Genomic DNA, 16,646 nt, shown 5'->3' with positions numbered 1-16,646 from the left:
TTACTATGAGGGCAGGTGGAATTTTCCAATCTCAAATCATGTTTTATCTCCGAAGCAAAATGAAGTGAAATGAAACAAACAGTAATTAGGACACGGGTGCTGTGTGAAAATGGTAGGACAAGCTAAGGCCACAAACCTATCCTAATATGATGTCATTTTTGCTGAGCACACAATAACACCCACATTCTGTGTTAATAAACAATAACTTGAAATCTGAGCTCTGGATTGAACTCCCAATGTGCATGTGAGCTCAATAAAACTGGGTTTGGCTGTAACAGGAAGACATCAGCCCCTGGAGATGTGGGTCTCATGGAGAAGCATCTACAGGTCACTGTGGGAGCTGTGCTTCTGTATTGTTGAGGGAGTTTAGGCACTTTGAAAACAGTGTTACTCAAGACGATGTGTTTGAACACCATAGTTATTTGTAGCACAACAGAACTTCCCTATGGGACTGGCATTCTGTATTTTAGTACTTTCCTACTCTTCTAGAACATCAGAAAACTTTTTTTCTTTCCTGATCAGATAAAAGACAATCATAACACCCCGATAAGAGTTCTTTCAACATATAAAATATGAAAAACAACAAAAATTTCCTATTGGTCTGTGATTATCTAATATTCTACCATTTTTACTATTTAAGAATATTTTCATTTTCTGGCTAGATAGACAAGCTATAACTATAACAATTCCATAAGAGTTCAAGAGATCTTACAAACTTTAAAATATAGTGAATTTGAGTAAATTTAGCTCAGTTCAATCTATTTTGAAATTTCTCCATAGTGTTAATATTGTTGTTGACATATGAATTGAAACTCTTTGACAAAGTAAACAATTAGAAGATTCTTGTTTAATGCAGTTTGAACCAGCATATGAAGTAAGTTTAAACAATAAAAAGTGAGGAAAGAAAGTGAAAAGTTGAAAAAAAGCTCCAGAGATGTAGTTTAACTCATGTGCTAAACCTGAAGGAATAGTTCACCCAAATGTGAAAACGTGCCGAAAATGTACTCACCCTCAGGCTTTCCTAGATGTAGAAGAGTATGTTTCTTCATCAGAACAGATTTGGAGTGAATGGGTGCCGTCAGAATCACCATCCAAACAGCTGATAAAACCATTGGGTGACTACTTGAATGATATGTCACCGTATATTTAAACTACTGTATGTTTTATAGTATTGTCAGTACTTGTCGATTATAAGGCAAAAGGTATAGAAAATGTAAAACAAGACCTGCAGAGAAGTATATAGTAGATGTCATGAAATGGTTTTAAACTGACAACACATGAAAAATGCTAAAATAAAATATTTCTCCATACTAATACCAAGAGAAAATTCATATTAAACACATACACTCTTTAAAGTGAGTAAAAGGCAGCTGGCTTGTAGCCACAGATCTGCTCTAGATCAGAGCTCCTGCAAAAAATAAATAAATAAATAAATAAATAAATTAGATGGACTTCTGTAGATTTGGTCAACAGAGCCACCTTGTGGGTGACTGAAAATTTGATAGTTCTATCATTAGCCGAAAGTGTAGAAAACTGTAAAATTATTTGCGCAACAAACTAGTGTGTTTAAGAATACGATAATAAACTAAAATAATATGATACGATATACCAGATTGCAATATCAAGAAGCATAACGCGCTGTTCTTGTTCGGTAAAAAAAAACCTTTACACCAATTTAAAGATAAACAGATTTTATCAGAGTATTGTAGAAAATTCTTTATTTACCATGTATTGAGGCGTACAAACGTGTAACAAACACTTAAAACACTGAATAAAGTCAAGAACAAGGTTATAATCAAGGAGTCTAAACAGATTTACCACTTTTAGGCACTTCTTCTCATAATATACACAGGGACACGAACCGGAAATGAACGGATGATCAAAGTAAAACAGTTTTTTACGATCACTTCTGCAAACATTTGTCTACAATCGTGTCCAACAGCACAATGAACAACACTGCATTGTGTTTACATATAAAACCCATAAATATAAAGACTATGAAAAATGCAAATCAAACTGTCTAGGCCGAGACATTTCAGTTATTCTGTAAAGTATCTATTCATTAAAACATTTGGCAGTTATTGCAAAAGCTTTTTGACATTTAAATAATACATCTAAAACCTCTGTGGGGAAAGCAGAGGTGTAATTTGCCCTCATTCTAAAGTAAACTTTCTGCATATGGCTGAGGTCAAACACTTGGATGTGTTTCATAATTAACATGTTTGCCTGGTTCTCCAAGGCATGATAAATACAGCAATGAAAACGATTTCTCAAGGTGCTGCCGAGGCACATACATGTAACCCTGACCGTCAGCGAGGACTAGTTGGCCTGGTTCTTCTTCTTCAAAACATTGAGAAGTTTCTCAGACATCAGATAGGGTCGTTCTGGGCTGCCATCGTTCCTCTCCAGGTCCTCCACTGTGATAAATGAATGTGAGAAAAGATGTTGAAGAACAAACAAAGCACACTGGAGGAAAGGAAAGTGACATGCCTGCCTTCATCAAACACCTGACACACAATGTAGACAGACCTAAATAACAAATGCACCTTCTTGCATAATATTTATTAAATATGAAATAAAAAAGACAGACATGTTAAGTAGCAAAGCGCACAAAAGACAAAGTTAAAGGCTTCTCGAGAAGGCAACAAGGTGCTTTTCCAAAGTAGGTTGCAAATTGCTACCAAAAACAACAGACAACCTTAAAGTGCATTAAAAAGTTATGGCTTACAATCTGGAAGAATTGCATCAACATCATTCACAAAAATTAAGAGTAACATTAGATGTTCGTCCATCATAGAAAAAAAGGACAAAATGCATTATCCATCTGACAGCACAGACAAGTAAAACACTGACTCAGAAACTTCATGTAAGTGATGTATAAAAACAAGTCTGACAGTTGTTGTCTTAAAGCTGTGCTGCTGAGCAGAAGAAGAGACGCAAAGCAGAAGACGCTCACTTAAAAATGAACATGAAATCAACACTGACCTTCTCCGCTTTCTTAACACACATTCATATTGTGCATAACTGCAACTGTCAAAGACACTTTTCATCATCCAAGTTGTATTATTGTTTTAATAGTAACACTTTACAATAACGTCTCAGTTAAAAAAAAAGCTAACAAACTAACAATTTGTTAAGATTATGTATTGACATTTGTTGAAATTAGTAAACAAAAATACAACTGTTCATTGTTAGTTCATGTTTAATTAATATTATCATATTAAACTTGATTTTAATAATCAGTATTAGTTACTGTTGAAACTAACATCAAAGATTAAGAAATGCTTTAGAAGCATTTTTCATTGTTGCTCAGTGTTATCCAAGTAGTTGAGTAAGTCAACATATAGAACCTTATCATAAAGTGTTACCATTTTTATGATTTAATATCACGTTTCACTTTGAGAAACTTCACATTACTTCACATTTTATTCCCTTAACATACAATTATTGAATGGCTGATAACTAAATGATTATTTAATAACTGCAGATACCTTGTGACCATTCAGTCTCTAAACATACTAAATGAGGTTACATTAGCACATATAATTTCACATTCTAGGTCACTTTCATCAGTTTTCCATTGTTTTCGTCAGCTACATCGCCATGTCACGTGAAGTAGGGGTCTGAGCCGCATCCGCGTCCTTCATCAGGATGTCGCGCAGCTCTGTGGTCATGTAATACGGTCGTGATGCGGAGCCATCATTACGCTCGAGATCTTCACCTTTGTGTGGTGTTTAGTGATGGGAGGATGTCAGAGGGAATAAGCAAGGAATTGTGTAGGTATGATAAAAGTGAAATGAGGTTTGTGAGGAACAGATGTGGAATATGAAATAGAAAACCCAAGAGAGGGGTGGGGGGGGCAGCCATAAAAGAAGAAAGAGAAAAAGAAAGAATCAGGTTATTATGAGATGAAAGAAAGAAAAGCACGTCAGTCCCACTGAAATTACACACCTTAGTTAAGCAGGTACCACAGACAGATTAGAAACACCTCATACCAGAATATATAACTGAAACATAGAGTAAATTCTCAGTCTAACGTGCCACCAGAGGTTTAAACCCAGCTACATGCACTGCCATGCGCAATGATGAGTCAGTCGCTCATTAGTGACACAATGCTTCATCCAAATAGATTAAATACTTCCCTAAATGCAGCAGTTTACCATTTTTAAAAAGATAAAAAAATTACGATTTGATTTGATTTTCTACCTTCTAGAGTGGAGCTTGATGGCTTGATATTTATACTCATACTATATACTATATAAGAGTGAAAACACTTATTAATGCCAAGTACTCACAGAAGCAGAGGAAGAGTGTGTCCACACACATGGCGTAAACACTGAAAAACCCATGTGCAATGAAGTAGGAGCCCACCAACACAGTCTGGAGGAAAAAAAAATGCAAACAGATTTTTCAGACAGAAAGACATTGTTAATTTACATTTTTATAGTCTGACTCGATCGCTCACCAAAATAGGAACCCAGTAGTAATGGAGACTGGGTGCGGTGCCCTTAAACGCATCCGTATGTCCCGAGAAGAAGAAGAAAGCGAAGATCCCTGGGGAAAAGAAGAGGGAGTGAGAAAAGCCACTTTATGTATTCCATCAAAATATAATCTAACAAAATAAAGTTGTATAATTTATTAACTTTGTCAGTATTAATTAAATCTAAAGTAAAAGTAGAAAACTTACCCACAAGCCCGACAATGAGGAGTTTTCCAAGGAATAAGATGAAATCGGTGACCTTATCCAAGACTACCACCCTGTGATGAGTGAAAACATCTGTGAAACATTCTTCAACATCAGCTTACAAAACCTAGAGAGTGCTTCACTTCCTGCACCTTGCCTTTTGAACTGTTTTTGTGCAAATGCATGCACTTCTTTGCTGTTATCAGCATCACAATTCATTGTTTGCTGGTGTTTCACAACATCAGCTTTAAGATGACACCCACCTAATTACATTTCTCATGAGGAGGAAGAAGGCATCACATGCTGATCGGCAGAAGTTTTTACCATATATGGCCACCTGTGGCAGAAAAGACACTTAAGATTGCATATAGAGATGCTATTAAGACCATATACAGTATGTGACCCTGGACCACAAAACCAGTCATAAGGGTAAATTTTCTGAAATTGAGATGTATAAATCATCTGAAAGCTGAATAAATAAGCTTTCCATTGTTGTATGGTTTGTTAGGATAGAACAATATTTGGCCGAGATACAACTTCAGTATTTGAAAATCTGGAATCTGAGGGTGCAAAAAAAATCAAAATAGAGAAAAATCACCTTTAAAGTTGTCCAAATTAAGTTCTTAGCAATGCATATTACTAATCAAAAATTAAGTTTTAATATATTTACAGTAGGAAATTTACAAAATATCTTCACGGAACATGATCTTTACTTAATATCCTAATTATTTTTAAACATAAAAGAAAAATCTATAATTGTGACCTATACAATGTATTTTTGGCTTTTGCTACAAATATACCCCAGTGACTTAAGACTGGATTTGTGGTCCAGGGTCACATATATAATCAAGAGTGTAGGAATCAGGAAAAAAATTAAGAATGAGAGTCCAAACAGCTGATAAAAACATCACAATAATCCTCAAGTAATTCACACCACTCCAGTCAATCGATTAATGTCTTGTGAAGCGAAACATTGCATGTTTGTAATAAACAAATCCATCAAGTGAAATCTGCACAGATCAAGCACAATTTAAAAGTGAAAACAGTCCAAAACCATTCTAAACAAACATATCGGTGGACTTTGATGGGAGACTTTTTCCACTGGAAAAAGCTTTATTATGGATTACAGACTGGTATTTTGGCCAACGGTTTAAACGTTTTGATGGATTTTGTTACAAATGTACAGATTTTCGCCTCATAACATGATAACTGATGGACTGGAGTGGTGTGGATTATTGTAATGTTTTTATCAGCTGTTTGGACTCTCAATCTGATGGCACCCATTCACTGCAGAGGATCCATTGCTGAGCAAGTGATGCAATGATAAATTTCTCCAAATTTGCTCTGATGAAGAAACAAACTAATCTCTATCTGGGATGGCCTGAGGGGGAGTACATTTTTTTCAAGTTGTAGTGAAAGAACACGCACCATAATGTAGGCGTTCCTGTTCAGGAACTTGATGAACTTCTCCAGGCACCAGAAGCAGCATTTCATACAGCACAACAAGAACTTGGCAAATTTATTCTGTGCTCCTGTGGGATCGAAAGAAAGCAAAAGAGTTCACACACAGAAGTTCCCAAACAGTGTGGGATATGGCAGTGGATAACATTCGGCATCATCTCAAAACTGCAGGGTCTCTAATCACCCTAAATATAATAAAAACCAGCTGAAATGTTTATTAGCCAGCTTATTACATGATAACTTATAAATAAATAAATAAATAAATAAATAAAAGGACATGAATTATTGATCTGAGTTAATGTCATTTTATTATGTGAGAAGAACTAGGCTGCAGAGTCATCAGAGAGACATGAAACTAGTATAACTATGTAGGAAAACAGTCAAATATATGCTTTAACAGTCATCATGTATTCCAATGATTATCCAATTAGATAATTTTTCCAGTGGGTGGAATAATAACTGACTGTAAATGTTTTTCTCTTACCCTTGAGTTTGTGGTCAATATACTCCAGCAGAACCCTGATAATCTGGACGATGGCGAGGATGAGAGAACCGAACGCCAGAGAGCCTGTGTGATATCTGTGCGTGGACAAAATGCATTAAATATATCAACTAAATCGTCCTTAGGACACACGCATAATGCATACATCTTTTCCTAAAGCCAGACCTGAGGGATCTGCCCAGAGAGGCACACAGCGGGAAAGCGGGCATGTCTTTGGTTTTATTAGGAGCCCAGTAGTAGGATGCAAACGCTCCTGCCAGAGTCATCTGACCCAGAGCAGTGACAAAGTTCGCACACCAGAAGAACAGGAAGACGTTGTAGAACTGAAGGAAGATCAGGTATTTGTGATATGGCGTTTCCCCACCATAGAAAGCAAACAGGCACTCAGACTGCGGACAGTCTGTCTTCATTTTAGAAAGAGTGAAGTTCTGGAAGAGTCAGAGATCGGAGAAACAGGGATCATTCACACTGGGACTGTACTACATTCACAATAAAAAATAAAAATAAAAAAAGCAGTATAATGTGTCTAATGTTATGTAATGTATAAAGTGTATTTTGACACTATGATTATGCATGAATACCTCAGGGATGCAGGTTTCCCTTGCATGTGGACAAACGGTTTCATTGAAAACCTTATAAACCGGTTCACTGGATGTAGAGAGGAAACTGATCAGAGTGATTAAGGCCTAGTACTGGTGTGATCGTGACAAATATATTAAACACTTTTTATACACAATACTGTATGTAGAGAACCGTTTGGGATATATGATTGCCATATAAATCTATTAGGGACATCTACTGGGAATTATAGCATTGATATAAAATATCTCCAACCTTATCTTAAAAAAATATATGCTAATATTATATGTAAATAAATATATGTCTCCACTGACAGTCATTCAAACGTATCTGTGTATTCAGATTTAATATTTTATCTATCTACATTTTTTAATTATGTAATTTAAAATTATGTATCAATTTAATTTAATTCAGATTTAGTAGATGTGTTGACTGACGGTCATTCAAAAGTATTTGCATATTCATATTTATTTATTTTCTTTTTTTATATTCTTTTTCTGGAGGCTGCTGAAATTATATATTGGACCTACATTTGTTTGTTATAGTGAGTGACTCAGGAGGTGATCTATTGCCCTTTGACCTTCCATTAGAGCGATTTTAATTAAGATTAAGTGAGTGACTGTAAGATGTAGGTTCCTGTATAAAAGTGCCAACATTGATTAATGTTTCCACTTGAGTCTTGAGTCAAGGATACACTGCAGTGACGCCCCAGTACGCGATGACTATGGTCAGGAGGAAGAAGGTAAAAATAGGGTAGAACAGCGATGACATCACATAACCGACAGCCCTGCAAAAGAACACAAAAAAAAAAACAGCACTGAGGTTAAACAAGACTTGTAGGTAAAACGTGTAAAATTTCTTTAAACTTTAATAGTAGGCAGAATGCCCATAACATGATGATGTTATTGTGGAAGGTCTTTACTGTTTATGTTTCTTATAGATTCTCAAAAACACAAACCTGCTGGCCTCCTTCATGAGCTCAACAGCGATCCGAATTCGGTTTCTGAGGAAGATGAGGAGAATGATGATGATGAACTCCAAAATAGCCAAGATGATAACTGCAGAGAGAAACAGAAGTTGCTTTCACGTTTAAAACCCACTGCACTTAACGACTTAAATTTCTTAGAGGAGTTGTGAGAGAAAGACAGACTAGCCACAGCAAAATAGTAATAAACTGACAACTAAATTGTCTAAATAAGTTTGCCCATGCAGCCATTATGCTATCGCCCAAATATGAGCAATAGTAACAGTACGGCTACTCACTGAAGGCCAGCCAGGTCTGTCTGATGTGCAGGTACACAGAGAAATCAGGCTGGAAGCCCAGCTGCTGTAGCGTGATATTAGCACCAGGTGTGTCCTTCAGACTGACATACTTCACGCTGCAGTGAACAATACCTGTGTAAGGAACAGACAAATGATTGAGAGTTAAACAGATATACTGGACTAGATGAATGTGTTGAAGAATGTAATCCATGCCATACCATAGGCAACGACAGCGATGACCATGACGATCATGACCCAGACCATGATTCCAGCCAGATAACGTAGAAGAACGATGAAGATCAGACTCAGCACCACAGCAATCAGCAAACAACTGCATGAAGAAACAGGTTGATGTTTGATGTCACCGCAGCTGCAGACTCACCAGAGTATTCACACTGGAAGCGTTTGTACAGCGGCACAGCAGCGGCTCCAAAGCTACTGATCATATTTCTTTACGAAGACAACTATACATTTGGTTTTAGAAGATGGTCAGTTATAAACTTGAAAGTTTGGGGGTTCACATGTAAATGGTAAACCAAAACAGCTCCAATCATGTCGTTTCAGTCATGCTTCGATATAGAACGTGCTGTTTTTTTGTTTTGTTTTTTTTATAAAATACCATAATTTAACCCAAACTGAATAATTAAAAACAATTGGTTTAAATGGGTAAATCTTCTATACACATTTTTGATTCTTAATTGTCTTTTCTGACATACTCCAATTCTTGTTAAAACCCACTAGACATGATTATTCTGTGCATTTTTAGCACTTTTTGTGTGAAATCATATTCATTTTGTCCATCAAAACTGCCTACAAACCTAATTAAATGCAAGCGTTCCACCAAAAATACACTCGTGAATGCAATGCTTTGTTAACATGCACGCTGGCGACGCTCCAGGTGTGATGCAATGCTTAAACATATCTAAACCAGTCAAAAAAAAATTCTCTAAAAACCATTAACATAAAAAAAATAACATAAAAACACTCAAAAAAAAAAATTAACATAACATGTGTTACTGTTGACTGACTATTAAAAAAAATTTAAAAAGCGTTAACTAAAATAAAAATAACCATTAACTGACAAACAGGATTTAATTTATTTATTTATTTCAGTTTTTTTACATTAAACTGATTTTATATATATCTGTATATACATATATATGTACGTACATGTATACTAGTTATATTATGCAAGTAACCAGTTAAATTAGTAAACTAAACTAGTATCAAATTTTATATCATAAAAATATATTAGGTTTATATCATATTTCTTATTTTAAAAAGTTGAAGTTCTAAAATAAAAAGAATACCTCAATTAAAAAAAAAAAATATTATTAAAAAAAAAAAACAGAAAAAAAGCTAAAACAAAAAAAAGGAAAAATCCACAACCAAATGACAAAATGTAAAAACTAAAAAGAAATAAATTGCATCAAAACAATGACGACCCTTAAAATGACTACTGTCCAAACGTTCCTTATTTTTATTTGTCAAAGGATAATATATATATATAATAATAAATAGCCCCTTTCAATAAAAATATTTACTGCAATGTTTGGACAGTGGCATATAAATGATAATATATATATCCTATATATATATTCACTAATATAAAATACTTAAAAAAAAAAAAACTTACATTAGGATCCAGTACCAAGACTTTGTGTAATCCTCAAAGATCTTCATTGCAACTTGACGACCCTCCATGACTACTGTTGCGTTCTGATAATAATAAATAGCCCCTTGAAATAAAAAACAATCCCCTTCAACTGCACATAAATTGCAGCAGTGGCATATAAATGAGTAATTTCCTTGCATATGCATGTTTGAGTATTTGAGTAGTATAAATATGTGTTTACTTCATTCCAGCCACCAGGTCTTTAGCGTCTCTTATTTTCTCCCCATCATTAAATGTTTCTTGATCGCCCACTGTGATGACTTCACCCTTTTTGCCCAGAGATGGAAAACATCGCTGCAAAACTGAGAGAGAGAGAACAATAGGATTAAGAAACAGAATCATGAAAAATTAGTAATAACTTCCCATACAGTAAATATTGCATTAAAAACAAAAGCTTTACATGGTTTGCTGGAAATCAGATATGCAGGGCACAGTTTTTCTTGCAGAATTTGCGGCACTGACTTCTAAGGGAGACAGAATTGATCGGTCATTAGACATTTGCAAAAAAAAAAAAACAAAAAAAAAAATGAAATGAAAATTTAACCAACAGCCAAAAAAGATGTGTGTAAAACTCTTACCTTCACCCCTGGGTCTTCTCTGCAAAAGCTTCTGTAATATTCCCAGTCTTGTTTGTCTCCAATGGCGGTTACCAGAGTCATAGTGCGATTAGGACATTTTTCTACACACACCTACACACAGAAAGAAAACAAACGTCAAGATATAACAGGTTTGACTCTCAAAAACCAAAAGTAAAAGTATCTATCATTTATAAGCTTATTTTTGCATGCACTTATTTACTGAAACATGAGACATCAAAGGTAAAAGAAAGCAAGTTTTCGTAATGGATTACTAGCATACTGCACAGACAGTGCCAATTATTTTAAAATAGTATGTAAAACAACCAGTAGTATGTAACGACTCAAAAAGTTATGACAAATGCTGTCCATTTATAACCAAGAAAATTTTTTATATATATACTTTTAATCCAGTGTTGTAAAAAAAGTCACTTTTGGCAGTCGGAATCAATACATAAATACATTAAAAATGCATAAAAACATTGCTTGCCTTATTTATAAACAGTTTTGAATGAAAGTTTCTGCTAAAGAAATCATGTAAATAAATACAAATGTTTATGAAAGATAAGTTGAGCGCATTGCATTGTGGGATACATTATTTCCCACTGTGCACTCGGGTTGTATACTGCGCATGCAAGTATATAATAGTAGAGAAACTTCATATACTATGAACAGAATTGTGCTATACGAGTAGTATGCTAATCTAGCGTGGCCACAGACAGAAACAGGTGGACAGGACACAAACCTGAGGTGTGGGACACTGGAACTCTAAGAGGACCATGGGACTGGCACACTTCATCATGTTAAAGTAGAACAACAAGGGCTTCTTCCTGTTTCACACGTCATAAAAACAGAATCTCAATTCATTGAGGCTTATACTGATTCATTTCCATTCAAATATTCACAGATCCATCAAGCATTCCTAGAAGTCCTTGCAACAATTGTCATTATTATTATTTTTATTTTTTTTTAACTGTCCATCTTCCGTTTTGTTCAACTCAAAAATACATATGTCATATCATAAGGTTGATATGAATAACGTAATCTTTATATTTTTAATTAACATGGTATAACAAGGACATCCAATATGAAAAAAGACATATACTGTGCATTTGAGGTCTGCTCTCCTGATTTAATTTACTATACATGTCCTGTGAATAATTCACTGGAATGCACTATAAACCTCTCAATGTTCTCCCCAAATCCTCACGTCTCTTTCCATGTTTGTTTTCTCATGCACGCTTTAAATGTAATTGTCTCCCCTTTTCACTTCTATTTCCTATGAACAGTGATTACTTGAATGTTTCTAATGCAGGTTAATAAAATGCTTGTCACTTTGAAATCACTCATTGTTCTAGTTAATGAGCATTTTTGATTAAGGCAAAGTATATTACATAAAACAGACATATATAACTACAGAGATATTTAACACGTCTTCTTTTGGGTCTGAGTAATATGTTAATGCTTTAAACTTTTAAAAGTCCTTTTAATGTTTCGACGGATGAAGGGTGGGTAGATGACGTGCTCATTGATTGTTTACAGTGTAACGAAAGTTACTCCCATAATTCACTCACTCAAAGCATCATGGGACGGAGGAAAAAGGTGGAGACACACGATTTACAAATGATTCCTCAGTTGTTACAAAGAATCAGTTCAAAAGAATTAGAATCAGCTATATGATGTCACTAATGATGTCAGAGTAGAGCAACAAATGTCATAATAATCCTAAATTTGGTGCAACTTACTCCAGTGTTCCCTGGCCACAGTACTGTCCCATGCTGTCTGTGGGATAGATCACCTTCCTCGGGTCACCGAAATTCCATTCTTACGAATCAAAAAAAAATGCAAAACCATGTCATTAAACATGCGAGTATGAAATTCCAAAACCATGTCATTAAACATGCGAGTATGAGAGGTTTTGTATTTTTTAGATCTTTTTATGAAGCCATTACATTTCCAAAACCATGTCATTAAACATGCGAGTATGAGAGGTTTTGTATTTTTTAGATCTGATTAGTGCAATTTATTTCCTGAATACAACTATTCATTTCAGTTAATACATCCAAAACTCTGATTCGAAGATGCATTTGTGAATGTTCATCTCAAAAATGGTTTAGGACCAATATATGTAGGTAAATACTGTTGTGTTCATTTATGGGGCTTTCACACTAGCACTTGACAGACATATCAATTAAAAGAACAACAATGAAGGAAGCAAGCATCCATTCATTTTGCTATCTTCTGCATAGCCGTTAACTAGTAACAGAAGTAAACAGCGGATGACGCAAACATATCGTGGTTCGGAAGCAATAAAACACATTATGAACACAAACTAATGGGGGCAAGAGAAGGCGGGAGCAATCGAACTGGGCTTCAGACCAGGCAACTGAACCAAATGTGAAAGCACCCTTAGAGAAAAATGCATATTTTTACTGCGTTTTAGTGCTTACACTCAACAGTTTGAATATATTTGGTTGTTTTGTTTAAATGATGGTTCTTCACCTTTTTAAAGTCATTTCAGAGCAAATACAGATTATGAAATACTTTGAATATCAGTAAAATACTGAAATATAATTTTTAAGCTATATCGCCCAGCACTAGCAAACACACACAGCCATGCACTCTTCATCACTCACAGACCAATAAACATTACTACCACATAAGAATTTAAAGGGTCATCGTTACACAGTACCCAATCCATCTTTTACACTACTGCAGACTGACTTACCCAGTATTCCCACTGCAACGTAGCCCACTATGGCCACGATGAAGAAGATACAGCAAACAATGTCTGTGCATCCTCTGTGGAGCAAAGAAAAACAGTCTGTTGCAACATGCTTTATGCTTTAAAGGGGTCATGAAATGTTCTTCAGATTTTTATGTTATGTTCTCAAGGTTAGTTTATAAAGTTTGCAAAGTTTTTAGCACCCAAAAAGGTCTAATATTTGTAAAAATGGCCAACAGTGTGAAAAACAGAGAAGTGAAAGGGAGGTTACCTCCTGAAGAAATGAAAGTAAATACACCCAATGCTGTTCCTTTATTGCACTGTATCCACACCTTCTTATACAGGATGTTGTGTGTTTTGATACTCGAGATGGCAAGTGCTGTGATGCAACCGTATATTTTTGAGCCTTACATATGTCACAGTTTCCCCGATTTCAATTCCATGCATTTCAGATAAGATAAAATAATAAGTCACATTTCAAACTGGGGATATAGTTTTGAGTTCTGAAACTTGTAGTGTGTTTATTTATTTTTATTTATTTTTATTTTTTTTCTGTAGAGTAACCTCTTTATATGTGTAAATATAAAAAAAAAAAATATTTGATTCTCCACTTTATGACCTCTTTAAAAACTACAGGTCAAATGGCACAACATCCCAAATGACAAACCACCAAACATTGCTGTTTGCATGCAAGCACATCAGTGAAATCCTTTTACTAAAATGCCAGGTTTGATATCAAAGCCGATAAACTCTTTTGGAATTAACAAGTGAATTTGAGTCTGTTCATTAAACAAATCTTCATGCATCATACAGACTTAATGCATGGACCACTGTTACAACACTTTAATTGTGCTCCTTTTTTATATCTTTTTTGACAGTGCCTAGTAACTTTTTGCACAGAAAAAGAAGACCATTATGAAGTTTAATCAAATAACCTGAAGTCAAACAAGTTTGAAATGACATGAGAGTGAGTAACTGATGCAAGAATTTTCTTTTTTTTTTTGTGAACAATTGCTTAATGTTCTGAAATCGGCTTGTTTCTTACCTGTTTTGGATGGGCCCTTTGAAGTCTGGGTCAAATTTTTTGGGCTCTCCTGTGAGGACAACAGGGGGAAACTAAATTAAATACAATTGAACTAACACAGTAAAATAAAGAGATCTACTCACAAACATGTGTTTTAGACAGTGTTTACCCAATAAGCACAAAGAACGTACAGGGTGTTTGCATAACCGCTGCTGATCTGCAGCAGGGGAGTTTCTCCAGCACATGCCTGGATGACATTCCAGCACAGTGAGTGAGCAAGAGCTTCTGCAACATAGTAAACGCCCACCTAAGACACCCTACCAACCACCCAAAAAACCTTAACGTGTAGCAACGTTTGTTTATACCACTCAGAACACCCTTGTCTTTTGATAATGACTTTTGCACAGGCAAACACCACTCACAGTGACATTTCTGTCAGAAAATGACAACTCTAGCTTTGTACCAGAAATAACAGCATCACACACATTGTGTCTTGTACTGGAACAGAAACTCTGCTCCATTTAGGTCTTAAACAGTAGCGAAAAGCATGCATAATAACTTACCCGAATGCATTTGATTGAACAGCAACACAAGTAAACAACAAAATGATTTATACATTACTTATACAGAGATTTGTGAGAAACATCACAAGCAATTTGTTACAATTTGCCAACAACACTCAGTTAAGATTAACTAAAAATAATAATGACAGTTTATTATTTTATTAATTTGTATCTGTTTTAATACTTTTTTTTTAATTATTCAAATTGCTGAGAATCAGCATAAATTTGTTCATCAACCTGTTGAAAATATTTTATACACACACATATACACATATATAATTGCGTATTTAAAATACATCCAGTTTATTTGCACTATTATACAAATTTGTCCAGTTTTATGCACCACTGAAAATATGGATTACGTTAAGATTATCCTATTTTTGTTTGTTAAAACGGTGCAATCCTAATGGACGGAAATTTTATATGCATTTCAAATACATAATCTTAATTAATAGAATCAATGCAATACAAAGTTTAGTATAAAATAGATCAGTAAAGCAGAGGTGAGATGTTTTTTTTTATAAAATAGTAAATGCTGGTTTATGGTTTTAAGGTTTGTAAGGGTTATTATTATGGATTAGTTAAGTGCTTAAAACCTTAATTACAAAAAAAAATAAAATAAAAAAAATAAAAAAAAAACTGCAAAGTTGTTGCTATTCAGCTTTATAAGTTAGTTTGGCCTCATCATTACAATGATTTATTTCGGATTGCTAAAATGTAGGGAAACCATCCCCACTCACAACAACACTGATATGAGAATTCCTACAGTGGCATGTGACTGTAAACATCCACACCCTCCGAGACAGACATTCGATGACTGAGAGTTTTAGTTCCCGGGCAGACCAGGGTATTGTGAAGATGGACAAAGACCTAGTAAGACTCTAATACAGTGTTAACACACTTCTATGGAATGAATGCAAATGGAATAAAAGCCAACAGTAGTGCCTTTAGAGCTGCTTCAGGAGACTAAAACACCCTTAAAACACAGCCGCTAAAATATCTGGACACTGAAATGTCTGGACACGAAACTAGGCTGACTGCACAGAAATACTCCCAACTATCTCATTACTCACACAAGAGAACATGACAGAACAACTTTACTTGTGGTAAGCTGTTCAATCTGAGCTTCAAATGGCTTGTCCAGAAACCAAAACCATGAAAACACATGCACACTTGCATAAAAGACGAGATAACATCAAGTGACTTTACCGTTCTTTTTGTAAGCACGTTCCTCCACAGGCATCTTTATGTTCAACGGCTCTATCTGATGATCTGATATCCCTTCCTCACTGTTAGGCTGGAAAATGGTCTTTCTGCCCACTATCTGCTTTTACTTCCTGATTTCAAGCAAGAAAACAACTTGCCACTGTTAAAAACGGGTTCAACCAGTCTAGAACAGGTTCAAGCTGAACTAAACACCCCCTTTCAAGCAGGTAAATATTGGATTTCCCTCCTTTGATCTTTATAAACCTGGCTCTGTGTCCTTTCTGAACTGTTTTTTCATCCTTTTGTCTCTGCAGGATTAAATGGAGCTGTTTTGTGTCTCTAGGGATCCGAGCTAGGTGTGATGGCAATGACACTCGTTCAAATCCATT

At 35.1% G+C, this 16,646-nt stretch overlaps 1 protein-coding gene across 1 annotated transcript; it reads right to left on the bottom strand.

The window, feature by feature from the left end:
* Positions 1 to 1,701: 1,701 nt before the first annotated feature.
* Positions 1,702 to 16,406, bottom strand: LOC109052803 (choline transporter-like protein 2). Its single transcript, XM_042718461.1, has 22 exons — positions 16,261 to 16,406; positions 14,510 to 14,558; positions 13,468 to 13,541; positions 12,485 to 12,563; positions 11,485 to 11,569; positions 10,743 to 10,853; positions 10,565 to 10,628; positions 10,347 to 10,466; positions 10,126 to 10,210; positions 8,708 to 8,820; positions 8,490 to 8,621; positions 8,185 to 8,284; positions 7,921 to 8,013; positions 7,229 to 7,313; positions 6,813 to 7,075; positions 6,630 to 6,724; positions 6,113 to 6,216; positions 4,948 to 5,021; positions 4,688 to 4,758; positions 4,466 to 4,554; positions 4,296 to 4,380; positions 1,702 to 2,417 (listed from the first exon to the last, which is right to left on the bottom strand). The coding sequence occupies exons 1-22, from the start codon at positions 16,292 to 16,294 to the stop codon at positions 2,320 to 2,322; spliced, it is 2,103 nt and encodes a 700-aa protein (XP_042574395.1). The 5' UTR covers positions 16,295 to 16,406; the 3' UTR covers positions 1,702 to 2,319.
* Between the last annotated feature and the right edge of the window lie 240 nt (positions 16,407 to 16,646).

Source organism: Cyprinus carpio, chromosome A3 (genome assembly GCF_018340385.1).
Source record: "Cyprinus carpio isolate SPL01 chromosome A3, ASM1834038v1, whole genome shotgun sequence".
In the NCBI taxonomy this organism is placed as follows: domain Eukaryota; kingdom Metazoa; phylum Chordata; class Actinopteri; order Cypriniformes; family Cyprinidae; genus Cyprinus; species Cyprinus carpio.
Note: the sequence above shows the minus strand (reverse complement) of the source record. Positions and strands in the feature narration are given on the sequence as shown.

What these genes read in the sequence shown, in the direction of transcription:
- LOC109052803 (XM_042718461.1), bottom strand. Translation starts at nt 16,294, where the DNA reads ATGCCTGTGGAGGAACGTGCTTACAAAAAGAACG. An exon ending in TGTGGCCAGGGAACACTGGA is followed by an intron (nt 11,570 to 12,484) that starts GTAAGTTGCACC and finishes CGTGTGAAACAG; the next exon opens with GAAGAAGCCCTTGTTGTTCT. An exon ending in CTCATGAGAAATGTAATTAG is followed by an intron (nt 4,759 to 4,947) that starts GTGGGTGTCATC and finishes CACTCATCACAG; the next exon opens with GGTGGTAGTCTTGGATAAGG.